At 56.8% G+C, this 20,060-nt stretch overlaps 1 protein-coding gene across 12 annotated transcripts in view; it reads right to left on the reverse strand.

Annotated features, from left to right (window-relative positions):
- The window catches only part of SRCIN1 (SRC kinase signaling inhibitor 1), a 190,538-nt gene that overhangs the window by 93,190 nt on the left and 77,288 nt on the right, over window positions 1–20,060 (reverse strand). For 4 of the 12 annotated variants that reach the window (XM_073326148.1, XM_073326149.1, XM_073326150.1 and 1 more), the window contains one exon: window positions 7,090–7,373. In XM_073326148.1, coding sequence (XP_073182249.1) covers window positions 7,090–7,373 — 284 coding nt within the window. Of the gene's footprint in view, window positions 1–7,089; window positions 7,374–8,963; window positions 9,112–20,060 lie in introns of those variants that run through there. The other 8 variants (XM_073326155.1, XM_073326159.1, XM_073326147.1 and 5 more) reach the window with 6 other exon arrangements.

Here is a 20,060-nt window from a genome sequence, read left to right on the forward strand (position 1 = left end):
TTATGAGCATGCCCAGAAATCTTCTCCTGCCTGCACAAAACCCTTTCGTAACACCAGACCATTAACGGAGCAGCCAACTCAGAGGGAAGCTGCAACCCAGAACCACTGGCGCCCCCCAAGGGAGAAGATGGGAGAAGCACTGAGTCTTGCCGGTCCAAGCAAGCACCTGCGGGCCGAAGTACGGAAATCAGTTTTAGGGTCAAGGGCCCTTCACAGATTATGCAATTTCAAGTCTGGGGAGCATAGACAAAAGCATATCGGCTACTCTCACTCTGCATGGGGGACAAGAGACAGAAGTCCCACTGGCATTCATGCGCCCAGCCTCGTGATTTTATCACAAGTTGGCGTTTAAAGCCCCAGCTCCTGGAGTCACGTGATCACAGGAGACTCTCAGCTTGCTTTATTTATTTATTTATTTTTGAACAGGAAGTTTCTAGCCCTTATGGTTGCAGAGAAAAGCTTGAATTCATGATGCCCAAAGGCTCACACCCCAGAGGGCAAATAAGAAGAACCCAAAGTATATCCTTGGGCGGGAGGGGGAAATCCCATGACTTTTAAGATAATCTCATGATTTCACGGGGCCTGACTCATGAGTTTTGCATGCTCAGAGTTGGCCATGCCACACTCCTTCACTAAGCCATATCTCCACACCAGCCCATCCGCAGCATGGATTCCCCACCGTCCAGAAGCGGAGGAGGGCTGGGAAGGAGGACAGGCTCTGGGTCAGTGGCTTGAATCTGGCCTGGATCAACAAGGACCGTTTGGGTCCTATGTGAAATGAGGAGGGTAGCTCTTTGGTTCAGTCACCTGGGGAAGGCCGTAAAGATAATCCCAATGGTTGTTAAATTATGAGGAGTCTCTGTGGAGAGACCATGGAGACTGCACTGCCCTCTCCCCACATGGGGTGTCGTTGCTCCAGGTGCGGGGTGGTGTTGGGGGAGCCCATGCTGCACCAGTTCTGTGATGAGAGAGATTATTACAGTAGGGCCCAAATGGGCTCAGCGCCCCATTGTGCTGGGTGCTGTATAAACACATAGGAAGCTGCGGCCCCTCCCCCAGAGAGCTGACCTATCTTTTAACCAGTTACTGATCCAGGAGAGGATCTTCCCTCAGATCCGTGGCTCCTTACTTTGCTCAAGAGGTGAGGGCCCATGTCAGAGGCTTTCTGGAAAAGGGAGATAATGATAGTGATCCCCTTTATGAAGCACTTTGCGATCTACTGATGAAAAGTGTTATCTAAGGGCTAGGTATTACAATCATTCTGTTCCCGGGCAGCATCTCAGAGAAGGGGAAATTAAGGTTGTAACTCTATATCAGGAAATTCAAAAGGGGAAAAAATATTTTATAGGCACCATCATTCAAACAAACACACACATCTAAAGATAGAACATTCCACCTTTAGTCTGCCCCCATATCTCATTCAGCCTTTACTCTGCCCTCTCATTCAGTCTTTACTCTGCCATGCCGGCCCTGTGCATCTTCCATGTAACATACATATCTGTCTATGACACGTGTGACAGCTAGGGGACAAATCAAACCCCAGATGCCTTGCCAGGAACCTGGAAAGCTGAGGACAAGCTTTGAAATTCCAGGTGCTTGGGCATTTTGTCTGACTGCTTTATTATTCACGATGTTTATTTCTAGTAGTGCCCAGAAGCTGAAGATCAGGTCTGGACTCTGTTGTGCTAGGTTCTGTACATCCGTGGCATCTGTACAACCTATCATTCAGCATGATACGACAGGCAGTTGTAACAAACAAGAGGTGGGAATGGGGAGGGTGGAGAGGGAAACGTGGGCACAGGGAGATGGTGGTGGGGCATTCATTGTTTTAAAGGATCAAACATAAACAGAGAGTAATAATCTCTAGCTTTTATCTAGCGCTTGTCACCAGCAAACCTCAAAGCACTTTACAAACAAAGTCAGCCTCGTTATCCTCATGTGACCGATGGGGAAACTGAGGCACAGAGACGGGACGGGACTGACCCCAGGTCACCAAGCAGGCCCATGGCTGAGCCAGAAACAGAAGCCATGTCTCCTGAGTCCTTTTCCTGCGCCCTATGCACTAGGCCCCCAAGACATCACACAGCCATTGCTTTTTAAGGCCCGGAAGAGCCAGCCTGATCATGTAGTTTGCCCTCCTGCAGAACACAGGTCAGTGAGTCCTGCATGGCGCCCAGTGAAATCAGTAACCCCGACCAGCCTCCCGGAATTATCGTGGGAGAGCGCTGGCCAATGGCCAGGTCCGGGTTAAAACTGATCTTTTCTCACAACCTAACAGTTATATCCACCGATCCAAACTGATTTCTGGGACCTGGCCCAGCATGGGGGTGGCACACTGGGAAGGAAACCACTTCAACAGAGGGAAGGAAGTTGGTGTCCTACGCACACACCCACATGTGTAGATTAAACCTGGAGGGAGTTAAGACAAACAGAGACTTGGAGGACTCGATGCAGCCAAAAACGATGCCACATCAACCTTGTGACCCAAGCTACGGCCCTGAAGATTTTGTCCTAAAATGCTCTATTTCTTTCTGCCCACATTGCTTTCATCCCTCCAGGAGGCACCCAGCTGGAATTTCTCCAGCTCCCGCTGCGCTCACCGCCCTCGGTGCCTTTCCATACCATGCAGTTGTAGCTGTGAATTCAGGGCTGGATTGACGGGGCTGGGGACTAGAGTGGCTGATTCCCAGAGCATGTTCAGCAGCAGGGCGAGCATTCCTCAGCCCATCCTTGGGGCAACCCGGAAGGGGGAAAGGACTGGTTGTGCCCAGGAAACTCTGCTGCAGCTTCCAACAAGGTTTCAGAGCAGCAGCCAGGTTAGTCTGTATCCGCAAAAAGAAAAGGAGGACTTGTGGCACCTTAGAGACTAACCAATTTATTTGAGCATAAGCTTTCGTGAGCTACAGCTCACTTCATCGTGCATGCATCCGATGAAGTGAGCTGTAGCTCACGAAAGCTTATGCTCAGATAAATGTGTTAGTCTCTTCCAACAAGGGTAACCCAATAGTGTCAACTGTGGGGGTGGTTTATGTGGTGGAGACACACTTGTGCCCTGGGAACTGGACTGAGGCTACTCAGGTCAGATCCCACAGGCCCACCCAATGAGCCCTGGGCAATGCCAATGGGCTGCACTCAGCTCGAGCACTCTCAGAGATCTCTGCCTGCTCCCAAACCTGCCATCTGTGCACCTGCAGCATCCCATCAGTGCCCAGGTCTCCCAGCCGTCTGGAGCATGAGAGACCCGGCGGTTTCCCCCTTGAAACTAGCTGGCTTGGGACAAAACAGATGATCCAATTTAAAAGGAACAATGTGTTTGCTTCGGGAAGGAAACTTGGCACAGGCCAAAGGAATCATTGCAGCCAGATCAGAAACCACAAGAAAGGCTCTTTAAAGTCCAGGGTGCCATTAATTCCTCAGCATGTCAGTCCGGGGGAGGTAAGTGCAGGAAAGAAAGGGACTTATTGTCGGAAAACAGAGTGAAATATTAGCCAAGCAAAGGCTGCATTAGCACCTACAATAGCTGGCTGGCGGCAGGCTGCTTGTGTTGGCAAGATATTAGACCAGGACGCATGTGATCTGAGTCCGATCCCCAGCTCTGTCTGCCACAGACCCCCTGGGTGAAACCTGTTACTTAATCGCTCTGTACCTTCACTCCCTCTCCATAACTAGGGATGGTGACGCTTCCTTCGTCTGCCTGGTTTACTTAGACTGTACGCTCTTTGTAGCAGGCTGCCATGGATGTACAGAACCTAGCACAACAGAGTCCAGACCTGATCTTCAGCTTCTGGGCACTACTAGAAATAAACATCGTGAATAATAAAGCTGTCAGACAAAATGCCAAAGCACCTGGAATTTCAAAGCTTGTCCTCAGCTTTCCAGGTTCCTGGCAAGGCATCTGGGGTTTGATTTGTCCCCTAGCTGTCACACGTGTCATAGACAGATTTGTATGTTACATGGAAGATGCACAGGGCCGGCATGGCAGAGTAAAGGCTGAATGAGAGGGCAGAGTAAAGGCTGAATGAGATATGGGGGCAGACTAAAGGTGGAATGTTCTATCTTTAGATGTGTGTGTTTGTTTGAATGATGGTGCCTATAAAATATTTTTTCCCCTTTTGAATTTCCTGATATAGAGTTACAACCTTAATTTCCCCTTCTCTGAGATGCTGCCCGGGAACAGAATGATTGTAATACCTAGCCCTTAGATAACACTTTTCATCAGTAGATCACAAAGTGCTTCATAAAGGGGATCACTATCATTATCTCCCTTTTCCAGAAAGCCTCTGACATGGGCCCTCACCTCTTGAGCAAAGTAAGGAGCCACGGATCTGAGGGAAGATCCTCTCCTGGATCAGTAACTGGTTAAAAGATAGGAAACAAAGAGTAGGGATAAATGGTCAGGTTTCACAGTGGAGAGAGGTAAATAGTGGGGCTCCTGGGGATCTGTACTGGGAACAGCGCTGTTCAACATATTCCTAAATGATCTGGAAAAAGGGGTAAATGATGAGGTGTCAAAGTTTTCAGATGATACTAAATGACTCAAGATAGTTAAGTCGAAAGCTGACTGCAAAGAGTTACAAAGGGATCTCACAAAACGGGGTGACTGGGCAACAAAATGTCAGATGAAACTCGGTGTTGATAAATGCAAAGGAATGCACACTGGAAAACATCATCCCAACTATACATGCAAAATGATGGGGTCTAAATTAGCTGTTACCAGTCGAGAAAGAGATCTTGCAGTCACTGCGGATATTCACTGAAAACATCTGCTCAGTGCGCAGCGGCAGTCAAAAAAAGCAGGCAGAATGTTAGGAACCATTAGGAAAGGGATAGATACTAAGACAGAAAATATCATGATGTCACTATACAGATCTATGGTATGCCCACACCTTGAGTACTGCGTGCAGCTCTGGCCACCCCATCTCACAAAACACGTATTAGAATTGGAAAAAGTACAAAGGAGGGCAACAAAAACAATGAGGGGGATGGAACAGCTTCCGTCTGTGGAGAGATTTAAAAGATTGGGACTGTTCAGATTAGAAGAGAGATGACTGAGGGGGGAAATGACAGAGGTCGATAAAATCATGCCTGGTGTGGAGAAAGTGACTAAAGAAGTGTTATTTACCCCCTCACATAACACAAGAACCAGGGGGTCATGCAGCCCAGATCAACTAACCAACATGGGTGGATTTGGGGTCGTGGCCCACTCCTTAGAGGACAGGCATCCATAACACCAGTAAGCTCAGCACAGAAGCCAAGCCCTGAACAGATCATGGCAGCTCATCTCCTGGAGATGGTCAGGGTTGTTATTCTTATTTAGCTCTTTTCATCAAATGATCTCCAAGGGCTTTACAAAGGAAGTCAGTGTCAGGGGAAACTGAGGCACGGGGCGGCAAAGCGACTTGCGCAGGGTCATCCAGCAGGCCAGTGGCTGAGCTGGGAACTGAACGCATGACTTCTGAGTCTCAGGCCAGCGCTCTACCCATGGGGTCACACTGCCTCCCCTCTGCAGTGCATGGCTCTGGGGGAGCTTGCCCCATTGCTGCCCATGCTCTGGAGATAAGGGGGAGCTATAATGCATTCCGTACTACGGAGATGCCGGCAGATGCGGCACTGCTCGCCCCTCCTGTTGGCCTGCACCGGGGGCCAACTGCTAATTACACATGGGGAATTACAGAGCAGGCTGCATCGGCGGGGTGGCCCGGGTCCAGAGCAGCGACGCTCAGCGCCTGCACCGAGCCGCTCAAGCTCAGTGAGGAATCCCCGCACCAGACACAGCAGGGTCTTTCCCCCCACTCAGTTCAGGGGCCTCCAAGCCCTCCGACGGCATGAGGTGCTTTGACACGAACACGATCAATTCTAGACTGCGTGGAGCTAGTGTGCAGGCAGCCGTGTGCCCGGGTCTGGCTGCCGCTCTGGGCTTCAAGCCCCAGTTCCTGGGAACAGCCGGTCCAAACAAGGACTCACCCTCAAAACCTGTCTCAGCTCTGTGATCACAAAGCAAGCTGTAGAAACACCTGGGGCCGTGTTCTCTCCCCCAGTCGGAGCCAGAGTGTCCAAAATGCTCAGCACATCGGGTGTCCCTGGGGTGCTGGGTTCTTGGGAGAATCGGGCCCTTATTTAGGTGTATAAACAGCAACAGAGCTTGGAGGGAAGATTTGGGTGCTGAGCCCTGGGCAATCTGGCCTATGATACACGCATACGTATCCACACCCCCCATCACCGCGGCTTGTGCCAGGCTCCCAGCCTCACACTGGGGCTACCCTTTGGCAGGAGGGCTATTGGGGCGGTTAAAAAAAACAGGGGGCCAGAAGTGCCTTCCCAAGAGGCAGCCTGGGGCTCGTGGCTGGGGCAGGGGCTGCGGTGAAAGGTTTGTCCGGTGTGATCTATTTTGTGAGGTTCCCCCTGCACCCCAGGGAGGGGAGAAGTGCTCTGGAGGGAGGAAGCCCAGAGGCGAGGAAGCCCCGAGCAGGGTGTTTAGGGCCACGCAGAGTCCAGGTGTGCAATGAGCATTGGTGCTGACCCCCGCGGGCTAGGTAGGGAGCAGGGAGGGGGGATTGGCTCTCAGCCAATTTAGTTTCCACCCTTCGCCCGCCCCTACTCACAGCCCCAACCCAAGTGAAGGTTGGAAAGAACTGGGTGGGGGTCTCCCCTCCTCCCACATGTGCCAGCTAGCCCCCTGGAGGACAGATCCATTGGAGTGGGGGGACTCCATGGCCCCCGTTCCTCATAGAGAGGATAAATACACCCCTGCTGCATGCCCATTAGCCCCCACCAGAGATCAAATCTCCCCATACCCCCAGCTCCCCACACAGAGGTAAATCTGCTCCCAATGATTGTCCCCTAGCCCACCCCCAAGGTCAGATTCCCACCCCCACGCGCCCCCATAGAGAGATGCTGTACGTTCACAACCCTGGGAGAGCATGAGGAAAGCCTACTGCTGCTGGCAAGACCCCAACCAAGCCCGCCAGCCCTCTTATGCCTCTTGTGACTTCACTGCCCGACCCCACTGCCAGGTCTGGGCTAGAGTTCACAGAGCCCCTTGAAAGGCAGAGACGGGGGGAAACGCCTAACCAAAACGGTGCCCCTTACCTGGTCCCGGATCCTCTCCTGCTGGCCTCGGATGGCCAGGGCATGCTGCGGGTACTTGTTCTTCAGGTGGTCCATGAAGGCGTCCCGCTTGCGGTCCATCTCGGCCTTCTGGAGCCCAGTCAGGGCCTCCAGGCTCTGGGCAGCGATCACCGTGTGCCGGCGTTCCGAGGTGTGCACCAGCCCGACGTTGGAGAAGCGCCGGGTCCCGTTCCCCAGGGTCCTGTATTCCCGTGGGTACTCCGCATCGTCCGCTGAGATCATGTGTGTGCTAGTCCTCTCGGGATCTACACGGGGTGGGGGAAGGGGAGAGAGCAGAGCTGGGGTCAGGGACCTTTCCGCCAGCCCTCGGCCTGATGCCTTGGTCGTTGGGGCGACCGTCGAGAGGGGCCAGGGAATCCAGCAGTTACTGCTCCGTTGTGGAGCTGCTTGGTCAGGGCTGGCAGCCAGGGACTGAAGTGAGGGGCTGATGGCACAGGCTGGCCGGGGGCAGGGTCCATGCTCCAGATCCCCTGAGCAGAGCTTGGGTTGGATGGCTGGTGGCTGTACAATGCCCAGGGGATGGGGGCTAGGGGCCTGGCTCTCCGTTACCCTGCACAGTTACGCTGTGACCACCCTGCTGTTTTTAGCATGCTAGCTCGAGAAGAGGGGCAGGGCATGGGCATGGGCAAGGCAGGCCCTGGCTGGCAACCACCAAACTTCATTCATGTGGCAGCCTCGTTCTCCAGAGGTGAAAGGCCAATGCCTGAAGCCCGAGTCCCACCTTGCTTAACACGCCCAGCTGGCCCTGATTCACGGCAGAGCGACCCCACCGCAGCGCCTGACTAGAGGCAGAGGGTCACTGCAGGCAAATACTCTGCACAGGCTGCTCCCCCCTGGGTGCTTGGTGGCCAGGAGACAGAGCAATCCACTAGTTGGCTTCTCCGATGGGTCAGGTTTAAAGGGGCGCTGTCCAGTGGTCGAGACCAGGGGGTGGGTCACACCTGAGGAGGAAGCATTGGCCGCTTGGTAAATCTCTCGAGATGGATTGGATCCATTCGCTGCTCTGCTGCCAGGCAGCAAATGACATCAACAAAATACAGAGACGCCCCAGCGAGACGCCCAGCAGGCGGGGAATTCGACTCCCTCCTTCCATCTCTGCCCAGGCCGGGGAATTAGGGCTCGCCCCCTGCAACCGGGGCCTGATTTCCAAAGAGCCCAGCACCCATGGTGGGAGGAGGGGGCAAAGGTGTGGGGGTGGGGGGCAGGGACAAGCGAATCAGGAAGGAGATGATCTAAGCTTCTAAGGGGGGGCTGTTGCAAGCCAGCAATGGAGGTGAGTTCTAAACCTGTGGCTAAAGCATCTGACAGCGTCTCTTTAAATCGCCTCTCAGATAGAAGCCACATGAAAAGTCCTGGGCTTGTCCGCGGTGACCAGATGCCAGCAACAGCCCCTCTGCCCCCAAGGCATTGCCACTTTCCTACCTACGCTCCCTCCCTCTCTGCTACTCATTCGGCCCCCAAAGGAGGGCTTGGCGTATGAGGCGCAAACAGAGGGTGGGTGGATTTCAGGCTCAGGAGAAGGGGGCAGGGTCGTGGGGGCGGATTCTGGCCTGGGGAGGAGGAAGGAGAGTCAGGGGCTGCAATCAGGGTTTTGTCCTGGGACAGATTGCAGCAGAGAGGAGGGGAGGGGGAGGCTGAAGGCTGCAGAGCCGCCGGCCCGGGACAGCAACAGACGTAGGGAGACAGGACAGGGGAACCACAGAGACCACAACGTTCAAAAGAAAAGGCTAACAATTGACTTGAAACCAAAAACAGTCAGAGACCCAGGACAGACGAGGGCCCGTACGCTGCTCCGGAGCAGAGACACACAGAAGGACACAGACAAACGGACATACCAAAAAGAAAATGAAATGCAGGGCAGTGCATGGGGGGAGGGGGACTCTTTCGGACTGCCGGCGCCGCTCTGAGGCTAAGGTCCAGCTGGCAAAAGCAACGCGCTCCCCACCCGGCGACAGGCATCTCTTCTCACTTCCCCAGGCAGGCGTGGGGACACGCTTCCTGCAGAGAGACACAGCCAGCACACCTAGGCCCAGGGAGACCCCTTCCTCAGCCAGCTCCCTGCTCCAGCTTCACCCCCTTCCCGAGGTCCCTCATGCCCCAGATCTCTCTGTAGGCTCGTCCCAGCGTTCACCTTGCCCCTTGCCTGCTGTTGGCTCTGTCTTTAGCAGATCCTGCATCTCCCCGGCTGGCCCTGTGCTGACAGAGCTCTACAGAGTTAGTGCCAGAACCGGTCACCACTGGGAGTCCCCCCCAACACACACACACGCCAGCGGCAGATTCTCAGCATTCAGATTAGGAAAGCCCCCTCAAACCAGAGCAAAATGCCCCTGTCTTGGAAGCACCTTGACCGCCGAGCGCCTCTCCATGCACAGCAGGGACCTGCCCGCATCACCTCTAAGACTGGCCTCGGCAGGGAGAGCTGGGAAAGCATCCTCCTCCGAGATCCCCTGGAGTGCTCAGCCCCCACAAACACAAGACCCTGAGAACGCAGCTCCAATGGGCAGCCTAGCTCTCACAGGTGGAGCCCAGCCCCACGGTGCCATGAGTGACTGAGGCGGATAGCGATGGATTGTTACAGGTGCCTTGGGTTTAAAAAACACTTTAAAACAAGATGACTGTAGCCCGGGATAAAATACCAGACAAGGGAGAGGAAGGATAGTCCTGTGCTTAAGGCTCTTGGCTGAGACAGCTGGATAGAGAGCTGAAGGAGAATCTCCACCAGCTGTTAACAGAATAGAGCCTATGACACAGAGGCAAGCAGTGATTCTCACCACTAGGGGGCAGAGTTTGCATTACAATAAGTACATGGGTCTTGGGTATTTATATGGCCCCCATTACTGTAGTATGTGAGCCTCTCACAATCTATAGCGTATTTATCCTGTGAGGTAGGGCAGTGCTGTTAGCTCCATTTTAGGGATGGCAAACTGAGGCACATAGCTGTTAAGTGACTTGCCCAATGTCACACAGGGAATTGAACCCAGAGTCTCCAGCTAGTGCCTTAACTATCAGCCCAGGCTTCTTTCATCTTTGGCTCATATGTTGATATTTCTATAGCCATTTCTACCCAGAGAGCTCCAAACATCAAAGCACTTCATGACACCCCAGTAAGGGAGGGAAGGATAAATTAACTCTGTTTTCGTAAATGGGGAAACTGAGGCACAGGATGCAAAGTAACTGGCCCAAGGTCCCCCAGGCACAGAGCAGGAAACCGAATTCAGCTTTCCTGGTCCTGTGTTTGGGACCCCTGGACCACACGTCATTTCTGTGTCAATCGCCCCGTCAGTCAATGGTCATTTGCAGAGCGCTGTTTGTCCCTCTTTTTGCAAAGGAGGAGGATATCACGGGGGTGGGGGCCAGCAATCACACAGAAAGTAAGGGGGTGGGGGAAGCTTGCCGGTTTGCAGCCACAGGTAATTCATTGGCTGCACTTCGTGATTTTAATTTCCAGTGAAGTTGTGCCGAGCCTGCGAGTGGTAATTAATGACTGGGACTCCCTGCACGTGGAGATCGCCTGGAGCTTTCCTGGGGCTTGAAAGGGGAGGGCAGCTTAGGGTCTGTCTCCCCTCAGAAAATTCCAGAATGCCTGTTAAATCCCCCACCCCCACAACCCCGCGAAGGTGACTCCGACGTCTCCTTCCTTTTCCTTCCCCCAGGACCCGTCCCCGCGCCTGCTGAGTTGCCCACCCCCTCCACAGCAGCCCCTCCTGGCCCCTGACCCCTCTCTCCCCTACTCTCCCCAGGACACTGCTCACTGCAAGATGCCGTGCTCTCCGCCCCCCACTGCAACCCACCACGTCCCACACCCTGCCCTCCCCTGCTCGATCCCACCCACCCCAGCTTGCCCTGGCCTAACATGGGTTCGTGCACACGCTCCGAGGAAAGTAGCCCCAGAGGACATGTCCAGGCAGCAAATCTGGGCTGCAGCCAGGACCCTCTGACAGGCTCTCACCCCGGCCTCCTTGCGGCTCGCTCAACTGGGCTGCTGGGAAATGGTAAGGGAAACAGCTTTCTCAGGAGTTCTCTGTGCCAGGCTGGGGCTGGGACCGACACCCGGCTGCTCAGGAGAGAGATTCGAAAAAGCCAGCCCAGCTTCCCGGAGAGCCTGGCCTTGAAAAGACAAGGGTCACCTGGCAGGCTGGTGCCTGATCTAGCAGGCGGTGACAGCACCTCCGAGCCAAGGCAGCTGGGGGAAGCTTTGGCCTAGGACATGCTCCAGATGGAAAGTCCAGCGGGGACTCCAGCCCCTGGGAGAATCTGCCTTGATAGCCACATCTCCTGCGTGGAACCAGGCAGGGAATGGAGTTACCGGGCTGGGATCCGGCCAGGTCAGGGCCCCGACTCCCAGCTACGAGACCGAGTGCCCCAGGTTCTTCCTGCATGACAGATTTTCAAGCATGGGGCAGTCTTGCCCAAGAGAACCATGGGATCTTTCGTGAACCTCGTGTCAAAGCCTTGCTTTACTGCTTCCAGTGAAGGATACACTCCCCTCACACACTGTACAGCCATGCCGGGCATGGGCTCAGTACTGATGCAGAGGGAACGGGCCGGCAATTCCAATGCTCATGAGCTCCCCTGTGTTGTTCCAACCCCCCGCTCCTACAGGGACCATGTCACCTTGCCATTCTGTGATGTAACCCACGGGAGGCGCCAGCCAACCAGCATCCCCTGCATGGGGCCGCCGTACCCAGCTGGGCCAGAGACAGCCTTGGGAGGATGAGCTGGGATGTCAGGGCATCCCCAACGCTGTCCGCCCCACAGGCAGCCAGCCTTTGGGGCGTGTCTCACTGATGCAGGGGGCAATGCAGTGAGTGGGGGTCTCTGTCCTGGTACGAAGCTGGTTGCTGCTCCCTGTTCATTAGACACGAACGTCGTGTTCTGAGCAACAGGGCCCAGCCCGGAGTGCTCACCACACCGGCCCCTCTTCTGTGCCTGGGATCTCAAAGGGCTTTGCAGACAACAGCTCTAAGCTCACAGCACCCCTGGGGCGCGGGTACCTATTCTCAGCCCATCCTCGGGTGGGGAAACAGGCAAGGAAAGGCGAGATGGCTTCCCTAAGGCCACAGAGCAAATAGCAGCAGGGCCGGAAGCAGAACCCAGGAGTCCGGACTCACCGTTGTTAACCTGTATTGTAGAAGTGAGAGAGGGAGGAGGCCTATTAAGATGCCCGGTCCCGCACTGGACTAGGCCCTACAATAAACAATCAAAGCCCGTGTCAGAGAAATGCAGAGCCTGGATCCCGGAGTGTGGGGAGGTGCTCGTGCTGCAAAAGAGTACACAGCGAGCAGGGAGCAGCTGATGACAGCCTCCAGGGGAGATGCCAGGGAAAGGTGGCCAACCTCACAGGATAATCACTTCTCAGTCACAGCAGGCATTTCCACTACAAACTCCGCTCTAAACCCGACCGAATTCGTCCCCACACCGTCCCATGGCCGGGGGAGGTTCTCCCTCTGTCTCACAGATAGGGAAACTGAGGCACAGAGAGGGGCAGCGACTTGCCCAAGGCTGCACAGCAAGTCACTGGCATCATCGGAACGAGAACCCGGGTGTCCTAGACTTCCTCTCAAGCTACTCGAGCACGCAGCCTCCTGGCCGAGACCTGCTTGCATGGCTGAAGCAGGAGTGTGTGAGAGCGCACGATCGTGCGTGAACAGTCAAGCCACTGCAGAGACAACATTGCCATTTCTGCCAAGAAACTCTCTCCTCTTCCTTGGGCAGTTGGGGGGCCACGGGAGGGGGGGTGAGACAGAATTGCAGTGGAGGGGGGTGGAACTGCAATGGACGGGAGGCAATGGGATTGCAATGGAGCTGCAGCCTGCCCTGCGCTTGCTTCCTTTGGCCGGCGATAGGGCAAGCTCGTGCTGCAGTCCCGGACGCCTCTCCCTGCTTGGGAGTTCAGCAGCAGCCGTAGGGAACGGCACCGTGCCAAGCTCCCGCCCACCGATCGCCAGCGCATCAGCACGCAGCTCCTGGCTCCCTAATTACACGCTCTGCTGGTGGAACGCGCCAGCTCGCTGGCTCTCTCTCCATTGCTAAAAAGAGTTATTTAAAAAGCCCTGCACGATCCGCAGGCAGGTCAGAGCCACGCTGCTTAGGGCTGGGGGGCCCACTGCTTGGCAGGCCTTCCGCCCCCCCGGCTCCCTGCAGAACCCCCCAGGCACATGGGCTCTCGCTAGGGGGTCCAGCCGGAACCGAAGGGAAAGATCTGTCGGTGCAATTAACCCCAGGAGCCACACGCTGGAACCCACCAGTGCAGCAATTAGAGGAGCAGCCCCAGCGAACGCTCCTGGCAGGCAATCCCAAGGAGGGCCCCTCTCCCCGCTCCGGATCCCAGCGCCCCTCATCTCCAAAGACAGAGGATGATGAGCAAGTGGAGGGGCAGTACCCCTGCAGGCATCGGATCGTGGGCTCCATCTCCAGGCCAGGCTTTGCCAAGCCCCCCATATTATTCCTACCCCCCATCTTTTTCCCCCTGGCCAAAGCTGCTTGTGGAGGCCTGTGGCTGTACGGCTTTGTGCTGGGAGCCTTGCAGCTCTCCCAGACTAACCAAGGTCAGACTGAGTTTGTATGTAGATGGGAGACCACCGGGCCTGGCTGTGAGAAAGGAGCGAAACCCCATGTGGTCTTTCATGATCCCATAAGAACAAGGGTGTTATCCAAGTTTCCTGGCCAAAGTGAAACTGGGGTAATTACATTCCACTGACCTAAATCCTCCCGGCCCAATAGAATTTCTCTTTTTTTTCCTTTCAAGCTGATGCCGCCTATGGTCGCGAGATGTTCCAAACAGCTGCCATGCTCCAGTCTAGAGGTGGCTGCAAGTCAGAGAGTGGGGAAAGCGATTAGTTTGTCAGGTGCTTCCTGAAGCTGACCCCAAGTTAGGTCCTGGGGGTGGCATAAGTGGGAGCATAGCAGGGAAGGGGGGCGCTGCGGGCAATGGGTACGCCACAAGGTCGGCCCAGTTGATGGTTGTATAAGCCTGAATGGGGGGGAATGGTACCTCCAGCTTCTGAAACCACCCCTGCTGCTCAGCCATTGGACCCATCCTCTCCCACCCAGAAGCCAACACCTCTCAACTGCCTGCCGAGCCCTTTGGGTGATGGTGCCCTGCCTACCCCTGGATCGTGCTGGCTGTAGGGACAACTTGAGACAGCTCATCCCGCCACCCTGAGAATAATTAAGCAAAAAAGTTTCAGGAGAGAACCAGCAGGACAGTGGGGTGGGAGGAGGTATTGTTTCATATTCTCTGTGTGTATATAAAGATTGCTGCAGTTTCCACGGTATGCATCCGATGAAGTGAGCTGTAGCTCACGAAAGCTCATGCTCAAATAAATTGGTTAGTCTCTAAGGTGCCACAAGTCCTCCTTTTCTTTTTTCAGGAGAGAACATTTCTCCTGGGCTCAGCCAGCCCCGAGTTCCAGTGCATGGGCATCCCCCTGCAGCGCCAGGAAGAAGCATGGGTTGCAGTGGGCAGGGAATCCAGGCATCCCATACAGCCTCAGCCTGCTGCAGCAGCCGCACCGACATCCCAGTGACTCCGAAAGGCTGAGCCACCGAATGAGAATCAGACATGCACATCACAAGCTGGGCAAGGCGGGGGCTGCCTTTGCCACCTCTCTGTACAGCGCCTAGCGCAGCGGGGCCCCGCTCAGCATTCCTCTGGGCTTCCCGATCAGCTGTGATAAATCGTGCATGATGACAAGGAGAGGGAGGAAAAATTGAGAGGAAAAGGTCAGGCTTCCCAGGGTAGGGAGGTTCTTGGGGGCCCGGCACTGGGGTGATATTTTCCTTCCTTCCAGAAAGAAAACAGGAGAACGAAGGTAGGCCAGGAAGGGGCCCTCGCAGCAGTGATTTCAGCCCTGCGAGGCGGGTGGCAGCCCAGGCGTGGAGCCTCAGGGCTGGGGACACCATCCACGCTGGCATCTGCTGGGACACAGCCATTGAGCTGGTCCCCGTCTCCAGCCCAGCCCTGGCTGCGGGTCACCCATGCAGTAACTCCACAGGCTTGGTTAGTGAGTCCTGACCGGGCCCCCAAAGCCGGGAGCGACCGTCGTGCCTGGGGGAAGAGGTTCAGGGCTGTCCGTGAGGGTGAGAAACCCTCCGGAGCCACAGCGCCAGGTGCCCCATGTGATGGCCTCGCACCTCGCCTCTGGCTTGATCGGCCCTCGCTGGGGGACACACGGTCCCCCGCCCAGGTCCCAGCCCCCGTGGAGAGGGCTGATCTCTGCTGGTCTGGTCGGCATCACCTGGCCCCAGGGCTCTGCCGACCCTTTCCCGGCGAGAAATGTAACAAACCCCACACGAGATGGCTCCAGCCACTGGCTCGGCTCTGTCACGCCTGGCCACACAACTGGGGTGGGGCCTTTGCCTCCAACCCCCAGCTCCACCCATGGCTCCCTTCCCCAACACAGGCTCCCAATGGTCTTCCTGCTCCCCAGCGCAGACTCCCCACAGCCGCGTGGCTGGTCCAGGCTCTCACTGCTTGGCCCACACCCGGAGTGGGGGACGATCGCCGAGGAGGTGACGCTGCGGCCAGTCTGTGCAGTGGAGCTGCCTGGCTGACAGCACCAGAACGGCCCTGCTGCGTTACAGCCAAGGGGCTCCGAACCAGCCTCCCAGAGCGGGGCAGCGAAGGGAGACAGGACGGAGGTACCCGCACCGCTATTCCGCTCAGGGGTTTGCGCCCCTTCTCTTAGAGACTTGCCCTCGGGGGTCCCACCAGCATTCAGCCCTCTCTGCTTCAAGCCTCCTCCAAAAGACTCCAGCTCCCCTAGTCAGGCGGGCCCGATGCCCCAGCCCCTACTCACAGCGCCCCCGCTGCACGGCCAACCTCCCGCCTTGCAGTGTTTGCGCCTAGGCTAGGGGGCGCCTCCCAGCCACGCCCTGACCCAGCTCAGCCGGGGCAGCCTAGCCAAGCTTCCCTGGCGATCCCTCATCTCCTGCCCCGCCAGTGCTATCTCCAGCCACGGGGAAACCGGAGTGGCTCCCCCTCTTTCCCCACTCGGGCCTGGAGTTCCCAGGAGAAATCAGCCAGGCACCCAGGGAAGGCGGGGTGCTGTTGTGTGCATTGTGGGGGGGGGGTTAACTGGTGAGTAACAGCTCCCTCCTCCAGCTCTCTCTCCCGGGACATGCCCAGGAACAAGCAGGTCCCACCACGTCCCGGCAGCGCTCGCTTACCTGTTGGCTAACACAGGATGAGCGCCGAGCTGGCTTCGGGGTGGTGCCGCTGGGAAGGACAGATGGCTTCCAGGTCACAACGCCCACCTTCCTGGGGGTGGTGGGCAGGGGAACCCTGGCCCCACACACACACCCCCTCCCTCGGCAGGATGGAAAGAGGCTCCTTTGCAAGCAGCAGAATCCCCACGACGACAATAGCAATCCCAGGGAGAGTCCTGGTGTCTGGGGCGAGGCCCTGCTCCCGGGCAGATGGTGGGTTAAGGAAGCCCTGGAATTCTCCTCTGATTCAACCATCCATGGCCTTACCTGCCGACCAAGGTGTCTCCCCAGCCGCTGCAAGGAAGCCACGCCCCAAGGTCCTATGGGACATGTGCTGGGGACACAGCCATGCCCGCCTTCCCCCGTGAGATCTTCCTGAATGCCAGGCAACAGAGCCAGCCCTGCTCCTCGCAAGCCTCAGAGAGACACTGACTCCTGGGGAACTGTGCGCACAGCCCCAGCGATCGCTCTCCTTTTACCTCTCCCCACCCCCTCGAAAGGACACGGCTGAGGATCCCACCAAAAAGCCACCTAGCCCCAGAGCACCAGTGCCCCACGAGAGGTGCCAGGGAGGGACGGCACAGAGGGTCCCTGGCGGGATGTCATCAGGGGCCGCTCCGTGGGGATGACCAGCGAGAGGATCTTTCCAACACAGTTTATTACTGCAGCTTCATAAATCTTCATGAGGCAGCGAGGCTCATGCGGGCCGTGAAAGCAGCAGCCGTTAGCAGAACATGAAAAATCATCCGAGGGAGGGAAAAGATGGAAAAGGGGAAGGACGCGGCATTTGGAGAGATCAAAACCCCTTGGAGCTACGAGATTCCTCCCTGCCCAGCCATTAGGGAAGCGAGAGAGAGAAAGCAATGCACTCGTACCCCTCGGAACCACTGCAGCTGAGGAGACGTAGGGCCAGCGGGCTTTCACTGGCTGGCTGGAGTTCCCGGCTCTGGAGATAACCCCTTCCATGCCGTGCTGCCTGCAGACCCGCAGCTGGTTCCCACCCCCACCCCAGCTCCCTCTCCTCTCCTGCCACCTGCACCGCCGTCTCCTCCAAAGCCTGGGAAGCCCTTTCTCTTTCTCGGCGCAACTTTGCTGCTGCAGGGTCAGGCAGGCGCCTGTGCCGGGATCCTTCGCGCCGTCGAGGTCCATATGGTTAAACGTGAGAGGAGGGAACATGGTCGGAGTGAGGGAGTGATGGGAGAGGGGCAGATCCCCGACTTGGAGCATTTTGACGGGCCGCACTTAACCGCATCTGTGCCAGATGGCTCACCCGGTGCCTTTCCCTCAGTGCGGGGTCTGCCCGACGGAACAGAGCCGCTCCCGATGGAACGAGCTCGGCAGAACCGGCTCAAGCAGCCCTGCACTCGGAAAGCCGCCTAACCGGCACAACCAACGGTCTGGCGGTTCAAGCCGAAGGGCAGAGCCAGCTTTGGGGAGGGCTGGGATGGCCTGGCTTGTTTTTTAAGGCTGGAGGGCCCCAGAGCAGCCCAGCTCAGTGAGCCCACCCCAGCTCGGCTGAGACACGCTCTGCCTTGCTGAGGTTTCACCCTGTGTCCATGCTGGAGTGGTTCAGAGCCACTTCAGTTGCAATCCCCACTGGGTACCCGTCCCATGGCTCCCACGAGCAGTGTATTGTGGGAAGATGGCCAAAGGCCACCTGTGCCCTACGGGAGGAACCGCTTGTACTATTACCCCGTCCGGGTTGGCATCAAGCAGGATGGCAGTTTAGAGCTGGGGAAAGCAAGTCAGCCCCCACCAGGATTTGGCCCCCGCGTGCACTGCTTGCGACACACGTGGGCGTGTGGGTGCCAGGGGCGTGCAAGGCTCTTGGAACGGTATGTGGCTCGAGTGTGTCACAGCCTCCTGGGGAGAGATGCTTCCACCCGGGGCAGCCTCAGCCCGTGGGGAATGACACAGGGACTTGGCTTACCATGCTGCCCTAGGGAAGGGAGTGAACCACCCCCCCCCGGGGCCTATGGGCACTAGGGGGATCTGTCCTCTCCTGCCCAGGCTCCTTCACACTCAGGGCTGGAGTGCTGGCCAACGGGGACCTGCTAGCCCCACTCCCTGCTACCAGAGGACGCAGCAGCCCTCAGGGTCAGAGCCAGCTGCTAGGGGCCCTGCCCTCCTACCAGCCAACCTCTGCCCGCTAGTCTAGACAAGGGCAGGGTAGGGATGGGGCCCCTCCGTGCAAGTGGCCCAGGTTTTCTCCGATCTACCATAGGCAGCATCAGTGGCAGGATGGTTTGCGACCCTTAAACGACGGTGGCACAGGCTGGATCTCGCCCAGACGAGCTGGAAGGCTGATGATCCCGGGGAAGGCCAGTCAAAGCTCTGCTGGCAAGATGGCACCCATTAGGAGCTGGCTCTGAGAAAAGGGGCAGAGATGCTGCCGGAAAGGGCAGTCGATTCACAGTCCAGCTGGCAGGAGATTTGCTGTGGGAGACGTGATAACATCTCCTTTCATTAGCAACCTGCGCGGCACTGGGGCAAAATAATACCTTGGCCTTCCCTTTACGGTTAAAAAGCTTGGATCTGCGAATTGCTGGGCAGGGGGCAGAAGTTACTTCAGGCACCCCCCTTCTGAACCTGCCCCCCCCCAAAATGCAGCCCCTGAAACACCCTGCAGCTGCCCCCTGCACAGGGCGGCCCAGAGCAGCATCTTCCTGCAATGCCCTCTTCTAAACCCACCGTGCACTATTTCCCCTTGTATTTGAAGCCTTGCCCGGATCGCTGTCTGCCCCTCCTGGTGCCCCCCCAGAGGAGTTGATTGTTTTGCTACCCAGCCCCTTGCTGCTCGCTGCGATTCCTGGAAAGGAGGAAGTATTTTTATTATCGCCATTAACAAGCGTTCTGGGACGGCAGCTCAGGCAACAAGCCCAGCAGGAGAGATATCCATAGTAACCCTCGTCCCACTTCTGGGAGCCATCCACAGCCAGTTACCGAGCGTCTGCCTCAGCCTGCCCTGAACGCAGGACCCTGCAGACGGCTAGCCGGACTCACTCATGCTGGGCAGGGCCACGGAAGTCAACAGGCCCTGCCCCTTGTGCCACCGCTTACACAAGCATTATCGGATCCTCCTCCCACTGTGCAAATGGCTACCCGAGGTGCCCGGCAATGGTGAACTGGGCCCGTTCCCAGAACAAGGCGCTACGCCGGGAAAGGGCACCAGCATCTTAACGAGCATGTTCCCTTCTTCACCTCAGCTAGCCACAGCCGCCTCTTCTAGAGGGCAACGTCCAGACTGGGCGCGTTGCCCCCGTACTATGCCACCCCAGAGTGCTCGCCCTCAGCACTGCCCGGCACCCTGGGGTTAGCCCCAGTCAGGCCCTGGGCTCTGCCCTCCCTTAGCCCCTTGGCTGTGTGCAGGAGGGAGCTGGGGTGGAGACCTGTTCACACCCAGCTCCTGCTGCACCGTCTTCTCCAGGGGCTTGGCTGATGGCCAGAACAGTATCCAACAGGGGCTGAGACTAGACCTCAACCTTGCAGCTAGAATGGGTCTAACTGTCCGTTGAGTCCACCAGATGCCGCCCTACTCCAGGGTAGGAAGGCTGGGCTGGACGGGCAGGGCACCCGACTGGGAGTCAGGCTACGTGGGCTGAACTCTTTGGGCAAGTCACTAATCTACCCTATTCCTCATTCCCCCATCTGTAAAAGGGGGACAACGCGTCCCTCCATCACAAGAATGTGATGAGCAGAGCTCCATGAACGGCTGCGCGATC

This window comes from Lepidochelys kempii, chromosome 27, assembly GCF_965140265.1.
Source record: "Lepidochelys kempii isolate rLepKem1 chromosome 27, rLepKem1.hap2, whole genome shotgun sequence".
Taxonomy (NCBI): Eukaryota; Metazoa; Chordata; order Testudines; family Cheloniidae; genus Lepidochelys; species Lepidochelys kempii.